The sequence below is a fragment of the Marmota monax genome, unplaced genomic scaffold (assembly GCF_021218885.2).
Source record: "Marmota monax isolate L192 unplaced genomic scaffold, Marmota_monax_Labrador192_F-V1.1 WCK01_AAM20220418_F8-fsc00081, whole genome shotgun sequence".
Taxonomy (NCBI): Eukaryota; Metazoa; Chordata; class Mammalia; order Rodentia; family Sciuridae; genus Marmota; species Marmota monax.
In genome coordinates this window covers 619,833-639,958 of record NW_026695234.1, presented here as the reverse complement: position 1 = coordinate 639,958, position 20,126 = coordinate 619,833, and the positions used below count along the sequence as shown (strand labels likewise).

Here is a 20,126-nt window from a genome sequence, read left to right as displayed (position 1 = left end):
ACTCACAGGGCTTCCTTTTAATGCCAGGCACAGTGTGTTAAATACTTTAGTCAGCTCAGTGGTAGAGAGTTAGAAACGCTTTTTGGAGAAGGTAGGATTTGAGATGGGTCTCAGAGAATGGGCAGGTCTCCAGTAGGAGGTAAAAGGGCTCTTTAGGCTCAAGCAGTGAGTTGTATGGAAGTCTAGAAACAGAAGAATGAGGATGTGTATTAAGATTCAAAGGGGGGCTGGGGATATGGCTCAAGCGGTAGTGCGCTCGCCTGGCATGCGTGCGGCCCGGGTTTGATCCTCAGCACCACATACAAACAAAAGATGTTGTGTCTGCCGAGAACTAAAAAAGAAATATTAAAAATAAATTCTCTCTCTCTCTCTCTCTCTCTCTCTCTCCTTTAAAAAAAAAATTAAAAAGATTCAAAGGGGCTAGGGATATGACTCAGTTGGTAGAGTGCTTGCCTTGCATGCACAAGGCCCTGGGTTCAATCCCCAGCAACACACACACACACACACATACAGAAATTCCAGGGAACATATGTAGGATAGAATATGGAAACTCTTATTTTAAGAGAGTATATGGAGAGAAAAAGTATTGACATAAAGATGTGTGGTTTATTTTTAGTAAAGAACTTTTTATTTCATTCTGAAGATTTTTGGACTTTTAAAAAGAGGTGCTCATAGGGAATGGAAAGATATTTGGTTTGTATTTGAAGAAGGAGATGGAGGAGGCTACTTAAGGCTGTCTTAGTCTCTTTTCTGTTGCAGTAATAAAATACCATACACTGGATAATTTATAGGCAGCATGATTCCAGAGGCTAGGAAGTCCTAAAGGATGGTACTGCCATCTGGCAAGGATCATCCTGTGGTGGAAAATGGAAAAGCAAGTCAGAGAGAGGAATCAAGAGGGAAAACCTATAACAACCCATTCCACTTCCTACCCATTCCTCTGTTTGTGGCATTAATCCATTCATGAGGGCAGCATCCTCATGATGTGATAACCTTTTAATGGTCCCACCTTGATACTATGGCATTGGAGGGGACATTCAACCCATAGCCAAGGCTATTGAAAGAGCTCAAGCAAGAGCTCTGAGAATCTGAGTGAGGTCGCCGGAGGAGGAAAGGAAGGATAGGATAAGAAACTTAACAGAAATATTATTGTGGGGACTTGGTGACTCATTTTTGTGGGGTGAGATGGAAGAGATGGGTTTGCTGAAATGGTAATGCTTTTGAGAATGGGCAGTAGTGGGAAGAGGTTTGGGAGGAAGGATGGCCAGCTGCTTTGAATCTGAGGCACTCAGGAGACATCCCTCTGGAGGAGACTTCTACATGATCACAGGTCTTTGGATCAGACTACAAAGTGGGAGCAGGGCTGTAACAGAGGGCTGTCTGCCCAGAGGCCAGCGTGAGGTCAGGGAAAGGAGAAGATTGTCAGAAAGGTGAAGGACTCACCTTTGGAGAAAGGACTATTTCAGGCTGAGTAAGTAGCAAGAGAGGATCTAGTGACAGAGACAGGGAGAGGAATAGGAGAGAGGTGCAGGCATCCAGGAGGAGAGAGATTTTCAACAACACAGATGGTCAACAGCCTTAAGACAACAAAGAGGCCGCCCAAGTTGTTTATTGGCTGATGTGGTGAAGGCAGAATTTTAGGTATGCACATCCTTGGGTGGCATAGCTGAAGTGGGAATCCTATAGAGATTTTGATCATTTAGCAAAAGATTCATGTGTTTTGGAGAGTTGGAGTCCATTTCCTTGGCCTTAGAATTTTTTTTTTTTAACCTCCCCCTTGCTTGAATCCTTCCTCAACAGTCAATTATCAGCTGGTTTGAAGTTTTGAATGTTCTCCTTTATATTCCAGAGTGCATAATTAAGTGAAAATGGTCCCTGTCTAAAGAAAAGAGGGGTATGTCCACTAGGTCTGAGATGGCCAGGTGCTTGGTGTTGTCTTTTCTCCAGTTCTATTTTGAGCAAATTAGTTGGGGTTGGATGTGGAGATCCTGGCTGTTCTTTCAACAGTGCAATCCTAGAAGACAGTGTATACCTGGGATTCTTGCCTCTGGACTGGAATTGGCCTGAGAGCAAGGAGGCTCCCCTGACAGATGAGCCCCTGAGTCTGCATGGGAGCCCCTGAAGCTTCCCCATAGGGGCAGGGCTGGTGTGGGGAGGCTTGATTGTCTTCATTCCCACAGCTCAACTTCTCCAATTGAAGCCAAGGAGCAACTTTCCTTTTCTGTAGTTTATTGTACTGAGTTGAGAGAGTGAGGGGACATGGGGTAGTAGGGGATGGGAAGAGAACTTTGAGGATCCTCTTTTGAGGGAGGCATGTTGGACTTCCCCAAAATACTGTCACCGTGGACATTATAAATGAAATGTTAACCATACATACTGTTTTAGGATGAAGCAAAAACCTTGGGCCCTGCTTTTCTCCCCACATCCACTGGCCACTTATCTTACTTTTCTCTGATCTCCTTTCCCTTCCCCAGCTTCTCTCCATACCATTGCTTCCCTGCTTTTCCTCGCCACTTTTGCTGGTCTCAGTGCTTGAATTTGTTGTCCCTTCTCTCTGCTGAGGATGCCCAAGTGGAAGGTGTTGCTAGAGGGAAATGGTTTTCATTGCAAATGGGCCCCGTGGGACATCTGAGCTTGCAGCTGGAAGTTCATGCAAATGCCGTTTTCCTCCACCCTGCCCTCCGCCTCCTGGGAAGCTGGGATGTAGCTTCCCCAGGGATGTAGTGCTCCCTGGGTCGTTCAGGAAGACTGCTTAGGTGTGTGGGACACTCCTCTTTTCATGCCCTACTCCTGCTGCTTTGACTTTCCAGTTTCACATTTCCTTTCCCATTTCCCCTGCCTCTTTTTAATTAACCTTTGCCCTTTTCCATCTTTTTCCTTTCTCCTTCTCTCAATACAAAGAGAACACCCACTAGAACTTAACTCAATTTCATCTCCCTTTTTTTCCTGTATCTCTCATACTCCATTTGAAAACACAACCTAAATGTCAATTAGTAACTTCATTTACAGACCGTCAGCCTTGGTATAATTGGATTTGGTGTTATAGGAAGTTTCAGGCACTGCTGGAAATGAACTTGGGGTAGGGGGATATGGAGTATTAATCTCTACTCCTGGCAGAGGAAGCAGGAACCAGAATATCTTATAAGGAAATAATATGGTGTGGTTGAGCGACATCAGAAGCCCCAAGTTTTGTGTCTAGGCCCTCTGCAATCAGAGGACCGTGCACTGGTCTTCATTTTTAAACACAGGGATTATGGCATTTGCCATCACTACTTTGATGGAATGTTTTAAAATCCCAGTGAAGTATGTCTGTGAATTACTTGAAAAATAGGATTATTATTGTTATTTTAATATATAAATGTGTCCAAACAAAATAGCATGTATAAAATGAGCTAACAGTATTGGATGATCTCCAATGATTCCTTCAGGTCCTAGGCTCTGTTTTCCCTAACCAGTGTTTTTTTTTTTTTTTTTTAATAACACAAGTCGGGGCTCAATAATCAGTTGTATGGACAGATATCTAAATATCTAATTTCCTTACATGCCCCTTCCTAGTCCCACGTCCCTTTTCACATTGACACTACTGCCCTCTCCTGGCCATCAGTATTGTTACAGTATATAAGTCCATGGGGGGTGGCCCCTCTCCCTGGCTCCCAGAGCTGGCTCCTTTGCACCATCTTTGGCTTACAATCACTGACTGCCTACCTTTTCTCCTCCTCCCCTTCCCACCCCATCCCTTTCTCCACCTGCCCCTGCAGCACTGCTAGTAACTCCAACCGCAGCACGCCGGCCTGCTCCCCCATCCTCCGGAAGAGGTCTCGATCACCAACCCCGCAGAACCAGGACGGAGACACCATGGTGGAGAAGGGCTCAGATCATTCCTCAGACAAGTCCCCATCCACCCCGGAGCAGGGTGTGCAGCGCAGCTGTTCCTCACAGTCCGGCAGGAGTGGTGGCAAAAATTCCAAGGTGAGCTGAGCCACGCTGACTCTGTGCCTCTGTCGGGGAGGCAGAGAACACCTTCCTCAGATGGCTGAAGGGCCCCGTGTCCCAGAGGTTGTCTCTCCATGAGATGAGGGCAGGGTGAACAGGAAGAACCCTAGTTAAAAATCTTCCCAGCTAAGCACTAATGTTAGAGGGGTCATGGATTAGAAGATGATGCTCCATCCACCCTATCTTTCTTTGGGAGCTAAGGAGACTTATGTCCCTTGAGATCTGGAAGAGAGATGCTTAAGGGATTGGAGGAGGGGTCATTTATTCATCTCTGTTACAGTCTTCAATTTTGGTCCTCAGAACTGGAGTAGAAGGGAGCATTATCTGAGGACAACTGTGTTCCCAGGGAGATAGTAGATAGTCTTCAGAGAACTTCCCAGAATGCTGTTTTTAACCTCTCTAGCCACCATCCTGCCTCATCTTTGTACTAACCCACTTGGTACTCATCTGGCAGAGAGGGCAGTGAAAGGGCTTTTCCATCCCTTTTAGGCATGTGCACCTGAACACCAGGGCCCCTACCTCCAAGGATATGCACAAAGCCCCAGATTGGTTCTGGTTTCCCAGAGAGTTCCCCTTTACCCTTGGTCCTTTGGGAAGCAGGAGGCATACCTGCTCAGGTGCTGCTTCAGGAAGCTTCTCTTCACCAACTGACTCCCAGGACCTGGGAAGGGGCTGGGGACCCCAGGGAGGCATGGGTACTGGTTTCCCACCTGAATTTGTCTTTTGATTTCTTGTTCTTCCTCTTCTTCCCCACCATTTCCCAAATACCTTCTTTGCATGCATGGTCTTAGTCTCACAAGCGCCTCTCAAAAGTAAGCCATCTTTTGTCTCTGTCTTTTTTATCTCCCCTCTAGTGTTGAATTGTCTGTAGTGCTCAGCATCCCTGCCCTCCGCCCCAGCCAATTCTGCCCATGTGTCCTGCTTGGTCCCTTTCCCAGAAGGGCTGGCCCCACTGTTCCCTGGAAGGCTGGCTTGGAAGTAACTGGGCCCATTCCTATTGCACCTGAGGTCGGAGAACTGACCCTGTCCCTGCTCCCCCATGTCTGCCTGCTCCCTGAACACTGCCTCTGGTTGGAATTTATTCCCTCCTTATTTGGTGCCTTCTCGAAGCAGAGTCTGGCAGAGGGAGTTTCATTCCTGGGTGGGGTACACCCCATCCTGTCATATTACAGGTCCCTGTAATCACCCTTGGTGGGTGATTCTGGCTTCCCTGGCAATAGGGATTTGAGATGGGCAGGAAGGACGTGCTGATGGAGGTCAGGAATTCAGGTCAATGAGTTCCCTCATGCAGCAACAGCAACTGTAGGAGCTCTGCCAGGCATGTTCCTTTTCTCCCCCCTCGGAGAGCTACTTAGCTGGGGCACCTCTCACTGTTTCCACCCACTGCCCAGACCAGGGCCCTTCACTGCTTCCACCTACTACCCAGGGTCTGGGTTTATGGTTTTAAGATCCTGAGTCTTGATCAAAGAGAGTGCAGAGGGGCACCTGGAGTTTGAAGAATGTTGCCAGTAACCCAGGCAGGCCCTGGAGAATGGGAGCAGGGCAGGAGACAGAGAGTCTTTCCCAGACCCTAGGGTCTGTGAGGCCTGAAGGGAATTTGAACAAATGTTGGGTAGGCAAAAGGTGTTGTAGGAGTGGTGAGGCACCCCGAGGAATGGTTGCAGCTAAAAGAAGTGGAAGCTAAGGGAGGATGCCTTGTAACAGCCCCAAGTCCTTGTAGGTGCCTTGGGGAGGAGGAGAATGGCAGCAGTTCTTTCCTGCAGGAAGAACAAGAGGCTGCAAAGCTAATTCTGCATTCTGTGACCTTTATCCTGGAAGCATAATGTAGATCTGAGGATGTTCAATGATGATAGATAGCCTGTTGTGGACAGGGGAGGAAGCCAGCAGGAGCTCTCTGGGTTCAAGTGGTGGGGCAGGTGCAGGCATGGCTGATTTCTGAAAATGGGATTTGGTGTGACCTTCATCTGTCCCTCCAGAGTGATTGTACCTCTGCCATAGTTGATATGATAGTGCTCAAGGCCCAGTTGAGGGGAGGCTTGGTCTGATTGGATGTGGACATCAGGTTATTCTTCCTCTTTGCTTCACCCACTTTTCCATCTTAAGGTGATGTTTTATGGTATTTGGTGGGCACTGTAATTCTTACTGATGTCACTGGTCACCACTTAAAGAGTATGAGATTTGGGTGGATGATGGGTTCAATAGGCAAGTACCCAGTAATGAGGACTGATTTCAATGTTAGTCTTTTGGGGGGAAACCAGGCCCATAATTTAATTTTGGAGGTATAGACAGTGTTGCCCAGATTATATACAAACCAAACCTGATTTAAAATCTCACATGTAGGCAGGTATGGTGGTACATACCTGTGATTCCAGTGACTAGGGAGGCTGAGGCAGGAGAATCACAAATTTGAAGCCAGGCTCAGCAACTTAATGTGGCTTGGGGATAGAGGCCTTTGTGTTAAATTCCTAGAACCAAAAAAGAAAAAAAAAAAAAAAGGAAAAGCCAAAACAAAAACCATAAGTACTTCAAGATATATGAATTGACAGGAGAAATCACTGAGTTTGGGTAGCCAAGACACATTGCAGAAAATAGGCAGAATCAGAGTAGGAGTTTGGAGAGGCATTACAAAGGAATTGAGGTGATCTGTGAATCAAGAGCTAATCTTGGCCCCCACTTCCTAAGGAGCTGAGGTGTGGGAGGTGACTGAGCCATTGTGTTTTTCTCTCCCTTTGAGGAGAAGGGACTGAAGCAGAACCATCCAGACAGACACACTCATTGAGTTCCCTGGCTTGGAACACCCGTTCCCCACCCTGTTCTCCCACCAGTCATGACCATCACTCTAACCCGGCTGTCCTCTAAACAGAGTGAAAATAGGACCATGGTCCATCTGGGGCATGCATGTGCGAGACACACAGACTGCAAAAGAGGGACGTGGGAACCAATACAGGAAAAAGGTTGCATGCAAGCCAGGGCTGGAACAGATGGTGAGGGAATGCTGCAGGGGCGAGGCCCGTGTGGGGTGTCCTGATAGAGTGGAGACACACCAACATTCCACGGAACATCTTCCCAGGTTGACCAAATATGTCCATAGTGAGGAATCTGAGAACCAGAGCTGTTAATGTTATAATCATAGTTAGGCCACCTCACTCCCTGTCTCCTGTCCATTCTCTAGGAAAGATCATCTCTTGTGTTTTCCATTTAAGCTAAGAATGCCTCCTCTTCTCCCCAGAGTGAGAACTAATGCCCAGTCTCTTTTCTTCTCTGGCCTCTATTTATTCATGTTGGGGGTGGACTAGGCCATCCCTAAGGTCTCACACTCTTGAACTTTATGCAGTAGAGGCTGATGCTTTCTTCTTCCCAGAGCATAGGCTGGGGAACTCAGGCTGACCCCACTCCCAGGAATCTCTGCCCTTACTCCACCATCCAGACCTCACTTGGTAGTGACAGCCTATACCCACTAGAGGGAGCCAAGGCCTGGTTTCCTGCTCCCACCTGCTCCTAGAAGTGATCTGCCCTCCCCTGCTCTGACCTGCCTAGGTGGTGCCAAGGCGATGGGGACAGTAAGTTCTTGGCTTTGGCCCTCCATTGCACCTCTCTGGGTGCATAGCATCACCCTGTGCTGTGGTGCTAATGCTCTTTTGACATTTTTTCCCTTTTGAAAATATTTCTAATTTCTGTGGTTTTCTTTTCAGTATGACAGACTTAACCTGATCAAAGTAAGATTTTTTTTTGTCCCTAACTGCTACTAAATGTAGAGCTTGTAGCCGTCATCCACCCCAGCCCCACCCAGCCCCACCTCCACCCCAATCCTGTCTCCAGGCTCTCTGAGCCTTGGCTCTGGAAGATGTTTTTGGATTTGGAGCAGGAGACCACCTTGAGGTGACTTGGGTCTATTTTGGGGGGCTTGGTGTACCTTCCAGTCTTTGCTCTTTAGCTGCCTTCTAGGAAAGGCAATGGAAACACCAAACGAGCCCTGATCAATTCCTGTCTCTGACAGCTCTTTTTTTTCTACTCCTCCTTCACCTTTTGGCCAAATTTGTGTATAAGCTAAAGGAACCCCACTTCCCCTTCCCTTGTTCTGCCCCTTCTTTCCCTCTGGTTCTGTCCTCCAAGTAGGGGTGTTCTGATGAGCTTACAAGGGAAGGCATCTGCCTTTTCCCCTTCTCAATATCCCAGGCTGGCAACCTCCCTGATTTCCCTGTAATTGGCTCCTTTAGGACTTAGTCGAGGAATACACAGCCATGAAGATGTAATTGACCTCCAAGCTCAGAAACTTCTGCCTGCTATGGATAGTTTTTGTGTCTAGTGTGGATTTTGCTAGAGGCATAGGTCCTCATTTGCCTCAGAGGCAATCTCAGTGATGACAGATGAGAAGCTGATCAGAGTTAGCTGGTTAGAGGTAGAGCCAGGAGTCCTTGCTCTGGATGGTGTATTTCACATTTCGAGTATTTGAGAATATCTGTTCTCATCTACCTTTTTCAAAAGAGCAAATATTAGATACAAAGTTATCACAGAGCTAGTTAGAGATGAGACAAAAGGGGTTTTCTGGTTAAAGCTTTTTGTGATGCCTGAAACTCTTTGTTCCGTACAGATTCAAAAGGGGCAGGAGTCTTGATGCCAGTGCATAGAAGGTGAAAGTCTTTTCTTCCTACATGGGACAGGAGAGAGGGCACCATGGAGAGGAATCCCAAAGAATCTGGGATCTCCCACCCTATACCTAAGTTCCAGTTGTCCTCTTTGCTCCTAGGGTCTTATACAAAGGCCAGGACCAGGAATGAGACAGCAGGTGTAGATGATAGGAACCTTTCTCATCTACGAAGCAGACGTCTGATGACCTGGTTTGGTATTAATGAAGTTCAAGGAAACTGTGAGGCAGTTGAGGCAGCAACTCCAAGAATGGTCTGTATGGTCTGTATGGTCTCAGTGTCAAGAGTTTCTGTGTGAGCACCCAGGAAGTAAGACATCCTGAGGCACAAATCAAGTTAGATGCAGCCTGCTTGTCCCATCCACCCTCTCCAGACATGGGAACCTTGACTAAAATGCTTTTTGGAGAGTTTTCAGGTCTAGGATTCCCATATAGCAACATCCCCTTCCATGATGAAATGGTTGTTTTTGAGTATCCAGATTTAGCCCTTTACCTTCTAAGGCCCTTGGATTGGCAGAGGGGATGATACTATAGTAACAGTATGTGACTTCTGGATTAGACCATTGATGGTGTTTTGGAGAATGACCATGGAGAGTCCCTTGCAGAGGGGAATTGAGAACTGGCTTTGCCATCTGCCATGTTGGCCACAGTCTTGGCTGGTGAGGTTGGTGCGAGGGTGAAACCAGGGGCAGCACGTCCATGGCTAATCCCCCTTTCTTGCCCTCTCCAGAGCCTCTGCAGATTCATGTTACCTTCAAAATGTGTCTCCAGTTTCTTCTGATGGAATAGAAGGGGAGATTGGTCCCTTGACTCTCCCGTCATCATTGTGGTCATACTCACCAACACCCTGTTCCAGTCACCTTCACCCCACCAGACACATGCCCTACAGACAAGCTGAGACAGTGGCTGCCCTCTTAACACGAGGGGAGGGCATGAGGGCTGCTAATTATGCATAGGATCCGTACCTCTGGGTCAGGTTGAAGTTTTGACCTGGAGGTAAAGTTTCTGTCTATCATCCCAGTGGGATGTATACAAATGAATTCTGTTGGTGGACATGGGAAACAGACAAGGCATAATCTAGTCATCCCTCTTCTTTCCCTGGGAGATTTTCAGATCCCATTCTTCCAGGGGACTGCAAATGGAGAACTTCTGAATTCTGGAGCTGGGGTGGAGTATGGTTTTGCTGATACTGAATTATAACACCTGGAGTTGGAAAGGACCTTTAGAAATTACACAAAGAACCCACAGTCATTCCTCTGCTATTATCACTTACATCATCAGCCAGTTGTTGAGATATAAGAAGGAATTCACTCATCTGCTAACTGAGAGAATAGCTTGAAGGTGATTTCAGGCAGTCCCTTTTCTTCCCCTGTCACCGAAGTGTCCCACCCTGCCTTCTCTAGAGAAGCTGACTTGGAGCAGGAGGCTGGGTTGGTCTCCATCTGTACTTTGCTTCTGATCAGGGCCCATTGGGGACTGGGTCTCGGATGCCCCCAGAGCATCCCGCATCCCCATCAGAAGAAGCTGATGGGGCTCCGACTCCCTTCCAATTGAGCGCTAGCTGGTGCTGCCGCTGCCTGCCTCCCCAACCGCCCCACCCTGGTGGGGCTTCCAGCATGGACTGCTCCCTGGGCCTCCTTTCTGGAGCTCTCTGAGAAAGGAGGACCCCTCCTGAGCAGCAACATGGGAAGCATTCAGCTGCACTTGGATTCGTCCTCCCTGCCCACCCTCTGCTATCTATGTGTCCTTCCCTCTGGAGCCAGACGTACTCTGGCCACTCCCCGCATCTCCTCCATGACTAATTTTACTTTTCTCTTTGATTTGTTTTTTCAGAAAAGCCAGAGTTGGTACAACGTAAGTATTCCTGTTTCTCTTCTTGTCGGGTCTATGGGGGGTGGGGTAGAGGTGGTCAGCTGGGAGGGGGAAGTGGGAGTGCTGTTTGGCTTCCCCATGGATTTTCCCCCTAATCTGCTTCCTCCTTCCCCAGACCAAATAGAATAGTTTTCCTCTGTAGCAAGACAGGGCAGCCCTGGTGAGGGAGGATTTGATTCAGTGACACCAGGAGGGATGGCCTGGTTTATCCCTTGTGTCTCCCAGAACTCTTGGATAAGCCCCTTCTGCATCCTAGAAGGGGAGAGCAGCCTGAGAGGACTGGGGCAGGGGTATGAACTCAGGCCAAACTTTCCATCCTTTAATTAAGACATCTTGGGGGAGATACAGCCCATAGGACTTTTCTTCAGGAACTGAGAAGCTGTCCTATGTAATGTAGTTTGGCTTCTGCCCCAAAGCATGCTCCTCCTAGAAGACATCCCCTGACCTTGGGTCTATGGTGAAGGTGTGATTAGGACCATTTCTTAAGTCACCCCGGGTGGCACTTCATCCATCCATCCACTTTTTTCCATATTGAGAAAGTGTTTGCGGAGTAAGCAGTCCTTGCAAAAGCCACATCTTCTTGGTCATATACACTGAGGTTTAGGACTTTGAACTCTTCCTCTGAAGAGCAGCTGACCAAGGTCTCTCAGCCGGCCCTTCTGGGACCACAGTAGAGGAACAGGCGTGTTTCACCATGGCCTGGCTTCGGACCTCACCTTCCTTTCTCTGAGCCTGCTGGCCTTCATACTAGACTCTGATCACGGGCATGCCATCTTTGGCCCCTCCTTACATGTGGTTTTGCTCCAGCAGGAGGTGTGGATGTAGAAAAGCTGTCAGGGAAAGGGCCCGTGAATGACAGATGGAGGGCAGAGACAGCGGTCCCTGGGAAGGGCTTGGGTTTCATATGGGACTGGGTCCAAATCACACATGTGGGCTGTGTGTTTTCATACATGGCAGCAGTTCCTCAAAGTCAGGAACATGCCATCTCATTTTGTGACTTTCCACCTTGAGCCGCTCGGTGGCCTGTCTTTTCATGGGTGTTATTGATCGATCTGCAGGCCTCAGTCCCACCTCAGGGCTTTGCTGATAGGAGGGAGTCAAGGGTTGAGATGGCCTGGCGTGGGAGAAGAGCCACAACACTCATGCTTGCTCCTTCCCTCTTGACCCATCAGGGGGTCACCTGGCCTCTGGCCTCAGGTCTCTCCAAACTGCTCAGAGCTCCTGTGCTCGAGGATCCAGAAGCACCCTGTGTTAGGGAGGGGAAGAGGAGTGATAGCTGTGCTTTCTGGGAGCTGTCCCTGTCCCAGCTGTGGTCAGGACATCTTTTGCCCAAGAATTCCTTTTTGAGCAGCACTGCATGAAATAGAGCCTCCAAAGAGGAACAGAAAGTACACACTTGCAGGCTTACTAGAGAATTAAAACACGCAAATTTGAACATTAAAGTCCTTTTTCTTGTTCCTGATATCCTCCTCTTATCTTTCTATTTCTCTCTTTTGTTGCTTTTTAGCTCAGTCCCTTCTGTTTTGTCTTGCTTCTCCCTTTCTTGTGTATTTCTCTACTTTTTACTCTCTGACCACCTTTCTCCCATCTTTTTCTTCCATCCTCCTGTCTGGCCTACTTTTTCTCCCTGATTCTAATAGCTTTTACTTTCTCTCTGCTACCCCTTTCACCTCCAAGTCTTTCTCCTTCAGCCCCACATAGACTCAGTTTGGTGACAAGCTAGGAGGTGCTATCTCTTGGCTAGAGGATGGGTTGGGCCAGCTGCCCTCTGGGGCCCCGGAAGCCCAGGTTCCCCTGACTGGAGGAACCGTGCATGGCTGGAGCCCTAGTTCCTGGCTGATTCTACTTGCAACCAGAGACTTGCTGCAGCAGTGGAACCTCACTGACCCTTCCAGCCCTCCTCCAGGGTAACCAACCTGGGTGAAGCTCTCTGCCCTCTGTGTGGCTCTTTGTGGCTGCCCTCCATAGGGCTGCTTTCTTCTTGGCCCTGCTAAATGTCTGCAGTAGAGTCCTGACGCAGGGTTCTACTGGTGCAGGCAGCAGAAAGGAATAAACATGAGGAAAGAAAGAGAAATAGCAGGTAAAGATTGGGAGAAAGAGACAGAAGCTGAGAGGTGGCAAGTGGCCCCCAGTGGCCTGAACTACAGAGGTCAGGAGGCCTGACTGGGGTTTACACAGTTGATCATCTCTTATTTCATTTTATTTTCATATTTCCTTCATATGTTTTCATCACCAGAGGTAGCACTTCTGGAAGGTAATCAGTTACTGCCGTACTGGAGGGGCCAGTAGAAAGCAGCACTGAAAATGGGCCTGTGGGACAATACCCTCTGCCCCCAAGTAAGAACCTTGCTTTCTTCCTGAGGCCGAGGGTAACTCCCCAGCTTGGACTTTTCCACAGCTGGGCATCTGTGGAGCAAGCAGAGTGCTGCCCGTTATACTCCCTAGAAGTCCACCCTCCCAGGTCCTCTCCGATAGTACTAGCGCATTTACCCATGACACTGGCCCAAGTGTGGTTGTTTCCAGGCTGGAACAGCAAGCCCTGACCTGGTTGTTCCCAGAGTCACCTGAATCAATACATAGAGAGGCTCCTGGCACCTGCCATGCCCACACCTGTGCCCTGGGCTAGCTGGGCACCCTCTCTTTCAGTGCACACGCATGGGCTATGCTCTTGTGTTCAGATGTGCTGTCAGGGGAAGCTTTGGTTGAATACCCGCAGCTCCCCAGCTCTGCCCTGCAGTTGCTCACTTGCACTCCTTCAGGAGGCCCTGCCCTGCCTCTGTTTTTTGACCTGGCTTCTGTTTTTCTTCATCTCTCAGACCTCTTATCTGTCACCTGCAGTGCCCTGGGCTGGTTGGAATCTGACCTCCAGGGAGGACCCCATCTCCCCTTCTTAGTCTGCCCAGCAGTGTTTCTTCTAATCTCTTTCCGGATACTACTGTCAGCTTTCCAGCTGTTCTGATGCCTCAGACTCCATCATGGTACTTAGAAGTCCTTCAGGCTTTGTAATACTGAGCCCTGGGGACAGTAGATACCCTTGGCCAATGAGAGAGAGAGAAGTGACAATCAGGGCGCAACAGAGTGCTGCCCATTGCCTGGGCATCCGAGGCCCGTTTGACTGGTTTGAGTCTGATGTGAGAGGAAGCCCACCTACCACCTCCCCACCCACACTCCAGCCTCCACCTTCACCTGCCACTTGCCTGCAGAAGATGGAACATTTTACTTCACGTATTTAGCCAGGGAGGAGCTGTCATCACTAGGACAAACTACCTTGATCTAAAGAGTGGGTTACACAATGGACGTGGCTGGACCCTGGGATACAAGGAATGGCTGAAGAGAGACAGTATCAGGTCAGGGGTGGGGTTTGAAGATCCTGCCTTGTACCGCTGCCCTGAGGCCAGGTTACACCTGCTTCTTCTTTTCCTTCTTTACCACCCCAGTTTTATTCAGCAAAGTGTCTAGTTTAGGGAGTGAGGCATGGCCCCTGCAGAAATGAGGTAGAGATATAAGCAGAGACGGGGCTTTGCCTTCAGCAAAGAACCATGGGATGAGTTGAGGGTAACAAAGTCAGGACCAGAGTGGGCATGAATCTCAGGTGAGACAGGGTCACAGAGGTCTCTTGGCTGTGGCTCAGCTGGGCAGATAACACCCAAATCTATCTCATCTCACTACTGAGATGTTAGCCATCTCCATGGCAACCAGGACAGGAGCCTCATGCTAGGCAGAGACCTAGCATCCTAGTCACCTGCTGCTCCCCCATTAGGGGTGGTGGCTTTCTGGAAGGGAGGAAGGGTCAGTGGCAATCCTGTGGAATGTCAAGCAGGTCTGGATGGCTCGGTTTGAATGCTAAAGAACAAAGCTTTGTAGGAATGATATTCCAGGTGTTGCGGTTAGAGGCAGTGGAGAAAGTGGGAGAGCTGAAAGGAATCCTCCTGCCTTAGCCACCTGAGTCACTGGGATTATAGGCATGTGTCACTGTGCCCAGCATTTACAGATAACTTGAAGAGTCTTCCTGATCTCTTCTCCCCCTGACATCCCATCCTTAACTCTCTCCAGAGAAGTGTCACCTCTGCAGGTGAGACCCCTTTCCCAGCCCACCTCTTTCCCCACCCTTCTGCCTCGTACCTATTCCTGATGCTCAGTCACCATTCCCTGTTGGTTGTCCCAATCTGGCTTTATCTGGCTTCTGCCTACCGGATTAGGTTGGAGCACCAGGATTTCCTTTGTGGATCTTAACTAGTTTCTCCGGGTTGGGGGGGGCGGTATGTGCAGTGTTCTACCAGAATCCGTTTGTTTTTCTCCTTAGCGCCCCACCTCCTCCTTCCTGCTGATCATGGGAAGGGGGTACCATTTGGTCCCAGTACCAGATGTTTGCCATAGAGTTAATGTTTAGCCCAAGGTAATTCCTGGTGCTCAGGCTCCTGCCCTGCCCTGCCCAGCCCTTGGTGAGTGGGTAGAGGAAACCAAGACTGAGGCTTACTGAGACTCATCCCCCAGGGTGTTATCTCTCTGGGTGTGTACTTTTCCTATCTCACCTAAATAGTAGTCATCTCATTTGGCTTGTATCAATGGCTTGTAATCAAATGTTTCCTGGGAATTATTTTAAGGATCTAGAGACTTTTAGAACTATCTACCGCCTCTATATTGAGGTGTGGTGTGGCTCTGAAGAGAGGAAAATGGAATTGCTTCATTGGTCTCTCATGGTGCTGAGGGTGGAACTGACATGCAAGACAGAGAGAATCTTGACAGTGCTGGAGAGACTGTGATCAGGGACTAGGCTCTGAGAAGCCAGATGTGCAAGTCAGGGATCCCCACATGAGTAAGCATGTATGCACACAAAATGCATCGTTGACGGGAACAGTTAGGGGTATAAGGAATGCATTCATTTGGTAAATAAATTTTTAACTCCTGCTACTGAAACACATCATGTTGACTTCTGTGGAAGCCATGAAGCTGTTTGAAGCAGGGATCCTTCCTGGGGAAGATGGAAGTAGGTTACCTGGCACCATGAATGGAGGCTGTGGCAGCCTTCAGTGGGTGTCTGTTGAGAGGGAGGCAGAGGGGATTGTTAAGAGACGGTTTGGGGGAGATTTACCGGGGTCAACCCAGATTACTCTTGATTAACATCCATCTAGGACTCTGTTTTCTTTAATGTGTTCACTGGGTGATTTTTAAATATTGCTGAAGTTTGAGTCCTACTGTAGTACCAAACTACTAAGGCTCCTAGGACAAAGGCACTCCGTCCTTCCTCAGGAACAGGCCCAAGACCCTCCTGGTAAGGTGGCCTAGTTGGGGAGGGTGAGGGAGCTGCCCCAATCTGCATCGCTGTAGTCCCACTGTCTCAGGCCTGTTTTGAGTGCCCCTTTCTGGAGGCTTTCTTGCCCCTATTGGCCTAGCTCCCATTCTTCTCTATATTTGGCTGCCCCCTCTGACAAGGGGCCAAATTCTCTGCACTTAGCATTGCTCCTTTGCCCTCAAGGTCTGAGCAGCTGTCTGGGAATCCACTTGGCCTCCATCCCCCCTCCTATTAATGCTGAAGATGGGGCAGGGTCTTTGGAAAGGAACGAGGTGCCTCATCCAGACCCCAAAGCTGTTGACCTCAACTTCCCCAGGCTATCTGCCCAACTTCTTCCAGGCTAGCACATGTGAGACTCACTAGATCAGTTATTAAATCCCAAGTCACCAGCTGCAGTTACAGGGCAGTTGGTACATGGATGGGCCAGCAAAGGGAGAATGTGTCCCTAAGAAGTCCCTGGCTGTCTGAGTCTCAAATTTCAGATTTCATCAGAAGAGTAGTGCCCTTAGCACCTCCCCTGCCTCTCCCCCCACTTGGAGCCCTGGCCAGCAACTTTCCATTGCAGGAAACATCTGCTGGGGAGGCCAGGCTGGGCCAGGGGTTACTGCAGGACATTGGCCAGGACCATCACCCAGATCCTGTAACTTGAAGCATGTGCAGGGCTCTGGCCCTTCCCGCCCACCACCCTGCCTCCCTCCCTCCTGCCACGATGACTCTTAACAAAGAAGTTGTTTGCTGTCCAGCTGAAAGGAGCGGGGTCTAAAGGAAAAAGGGGTGTGTTGCAGGGGTGGGGATGAGAGCAGGCTGCTGCTGACTGGTGGCCGCTCTGCCTGGGTGAGGGATGTGAGTCATAGCGGCCCCAGCCTGCCCTGGGTAGATTGCACGTTGATTAACGTGCCACTCTGTGGGACAGATCAAGACCGGGGAGCTGAGCCTTCAAGTGGCTCTCTGGAGCTTCCCTCCAACTATGAGTCACTTGGCTGTGTGTGAGTAGCTGGACCTCTGGACCTGGACGTGAGGCATTCTATTCCTGGGAGGTTTGCCTGTCCACCGGGGCCTGCCCTCGAGAACCCTCAGCCAGCACTATCTGCCTGCTGTGTCTGCATCTTCAGGCCTGTGATGGACTCTTGGGGGTGACTGCACTGATCAGGAGGAGGTGCTTGACCACAGCCCCTCTGGCCCACCTGAGCCCGAAGACCTGCCAACAAGGACAAAGCAGAGCCCAGCTGTGGGACACTGGCCAGCCAGCCTGTCCCAAGAACCATGCTGATCACATCCTCTCACTTGTGAAGCTTTGCACAGCTCTGGGAAAGAAAAGGACATTGGCTGGGGTCACACAGACCCTCTCTCCAAAAGCCAGAGGTCATTCTTCTGCAATTCACTCCCAGTGAGGCCACTTGTTTTCATCCTGTGGGGACAGTTGGGAGTCAGAGCCAAGGAGCTGGGCTCCACTGGGAGAGGGAGCTGTGGAAGAGTGTTGCGATGGAATCTTTGGTGGAGTCTGGGGTTCTCTGGAGCCTCCTGTTGGAGCAGGAAAGCCCATCGTTATGGTGGTCCTCAAGGAGATTTCTCGATGAACCTGCTGATGCTGGACACTGTTGCTTGCATGGATCTGAGGAAGTCCCAGCCGTGAGTGTGTGACCTGATTTCTCTCCGTGACCAGTTTTTGCACCCTCACATGCCCCACTTGGCTTTGCCCCCCAAGGGCCCCAGATTTGACAACTCTTGAACCAAACTTTTTCAGCCATTTAAATAGACAAGCCATGCCTCACCTTTGGAGGAATTTGCTTTAGGAGTGCCTGGGGTGGGAGGTAGAGGGCCAGGGTCCCGTGGCTTCAAGACACTATGTGGTTGCAGGCCAAACATGCCCACCTAATGTGTCTCAGCACTTTGGGTTGCAGTGGGGAGAGGCTGGCCACTTGCACTGATTGATAGCCTGATAGAATAAGGATATCTCTGTGCAAATATGGAGTAAATCTTTAGAAGACTCGCTTGCCCCCTCTCCATCACTACAGCTTTGTTCCAAGCAGAAGAGAGGAGTAGCACTCTTGATCTGCCTGTGTTTGGGAGATTGTGGCCAGACTCCTACACTTCCATCTCTATAGATGTCTGGGCTCTCACTGGATATAAGAGAAACGGGGGGAGAGGGCAACATGGAAGAAAATCTAGAAACAGGAGAACTTCCAGGCATCTGTTTCCTCATCAGGATGTCTCACTATGTTCAGTTTCACCTGAAAGGGTTTGTGGCCACTGATAGGCCACTCCTCAGTCTGATCCTGGAAGGCTGGTGGGGCCGTAGAGCAGGTGAACATCTCATCTTGAGAGATTGGGCTATTGTGGATGGCTCTTCTTTCCTCCTTGGCACAAGAACAGGGCTCCCCCTCTTTGCACCTCACTTTTGTTCAGTATAAGGTAGGATAATAAAAACCACCTTGCGGTCAGATGCAGTGATGCATGTGATAGGCTGAGTCTGTGCTTGATATGTGGTAACAGCTCTTTCCATGTCAGGTTCTCTGCAGTTCTAGAAGGCTAGTTAGACAGGAGGGGACCATACTGGTGACCAGGTAGTCAAGCAAGAGTTTCCAATGTGTGTGGACTCTTGTTCCAAGAGGCCAGGGGGCCATGTGGGTTAGATGACCCTCTGCCAGCCTGGAACTAATACAAAGATCAGAGGATTATTGTATCTGAGGTCTTTTTTGGCCATAGAAGTCATAGGATGGGTAGGCTTCCTGATGGCAACCTGCAATTGTCCTGATTCAAACCTGGTTCAAACACATGGCAGGTGGTTTTGAAAGTTGGGGTTCTATGACCACATGCCATTGTTTGGGGGGAAGTTAACAGGGCACACATCATTGCAAGTGGAGCTCATTCTGTAAATAAGCCAAGAACAAAGGCTGAAAATTTAATTAACTGGACAAAGTAGTTAGAAATACTTTTTTCCTCCCTTGTACTTTCCTGTGTTCATCTCCCCCAAACCTCCTCAAACTAAAGGCATGTCATTTTCTCTCCCAATTTCTTCCTGAAAGCTCCTCTTTCTTTAGTACAAAGACCATTTGACCATAGCTCAGGTAGGCAGTGCAGTGTGCAGATGTCAGCAGACCCCAGCTTTGGTTCCCTCATGATCCACTTAGCTCTGTAGAAAGCACCCAGAATGAGCAGTTGAAAGGTTGTTCCCTCACCACCACAGCTTTATGCAGCAGATTCCCAGGGAAGTGGGTGAAAAAGTGAAAAAGGCCAAGACCCATGTGTCACCACCAGCAGGACGATCCGTCCTCAGGCACGAGCTCCTGGCTGAGGGTCAACAGTATTTTTTTTTTCTGCATAAATAGGTCAGTGCATTGCCGGGTGGAGTGCAGATGTCCTGTGTAGTTTATGTTTCATCGTTGGTGTCCTTTGTCTTTGGGTACTTACATTTTTTTGTTTGTATTTATTTAGTTTTAAGATTGGTAAGAGTTCCTCTATTTATTCACCTGGCTCATCTCTAAGGAGGATTTGCTAAGGCAGTCCATGAATCTGAGCCTGTACCAAGGCCTCTGTGAAAATGAGGTGGGCACAGGGGGCATCTAGTGGCCCAGGTGGTGGTAGGGCACAGGGCAGGGCCAGAGATGCAAAGCATGTTGCAGGGTCAGATTTTCTGCGCTTGTTTTCTCTACCAGGTCCCTGCTCCTCATCTGGCCTCCTAGGGCTTATGAGTCCCCATATTTTAGTCTTGTCTTGGGGCCAGTGGTTGTGTGGACAGGGGCAGGGGGCTTCTCTCTGGCCTTAGTTTCTTCACTGGTACTGTAGGTGCTGATGGATCATCTTGTAAAGATGGGAAGGGAATTGGGTGCCTTGTGTGCCGGATATGCTTTTAAATCCTCTATCCCATGTGATTTTTTTTAGCACTGGTTTTATGATTTTTTTTTTAAAACACTGTTATGATTTTTTTAAAGTCATGTCTTTCACACACAGCCAAGTGCTCACTGTGTTAGTTATTACAGCAACTTCTGAGAGGTGTGCTCCCTATCCTGTCCCAAGTCCTGCTGGGTACTGATTTGTCTCCTGAGGCCCCTGCTTCACTCTCTCAGTGGTTCTACCAGCTGGCAGAAAGCAGAGCACCAATAGCGGCATGGTGGGCTTCAGGAAGTAACCTGCAGGTGTCCCTTCTTCCTTTGTCTTCTTGGGACATAAGTGGGCCCTGGCTTTATTTTTTGATATTTTCTCACTTATGGATGCTGGACACACAGTTTTGCAGGATCCGGTTCTCTACACTGTTGTTCCATGCCAAGCGCCCTTTCCTGAGCTGGCTTTCTTGGGCCTCTGGGTTAGCAGAGCCTTACCTTT

The 20,126-nt window shown here is 49.1% G+C and overlaps 1 protein-coding gene across 22 annotated transcripts in view; it reads left to right on the top strand.

The window, feature by feature from the left end:
• The window catches only part of Gramd1b (GRAM domain containing 1B), a 237,581-nt gene that overhangs the window by 187,633 nt on the left and 29,822 nt on the right, over positions 1-20,126 (top strand). For 20 of the 22 annotated variants that reach the window (XR_009226174.1, XM_046438739.2, XM_058577135.1 and 17 more), the window contains 2 exons: positions 3,759-3,969; positions 10,472-10,492. Coding sequence is in view for 21 of the 22 variants with exons in the window: in XM_046438739.2 (XP_046294695.1) it covers positions 3,759-3,969; positions 10,472-10,492 (232 nt within the window). In the remaining variant the exon portion in view is untranslated. Of the gene's footprint in view, positions 1-3,758; positions 3,970-10,471; positions 10,493-16,605; positions 17,433-20,126 lie in introns of those variants that run through there. The other 2 variants (XM_046438749.2, XM_046438750.2) reach the window with 2 other exon arrangements.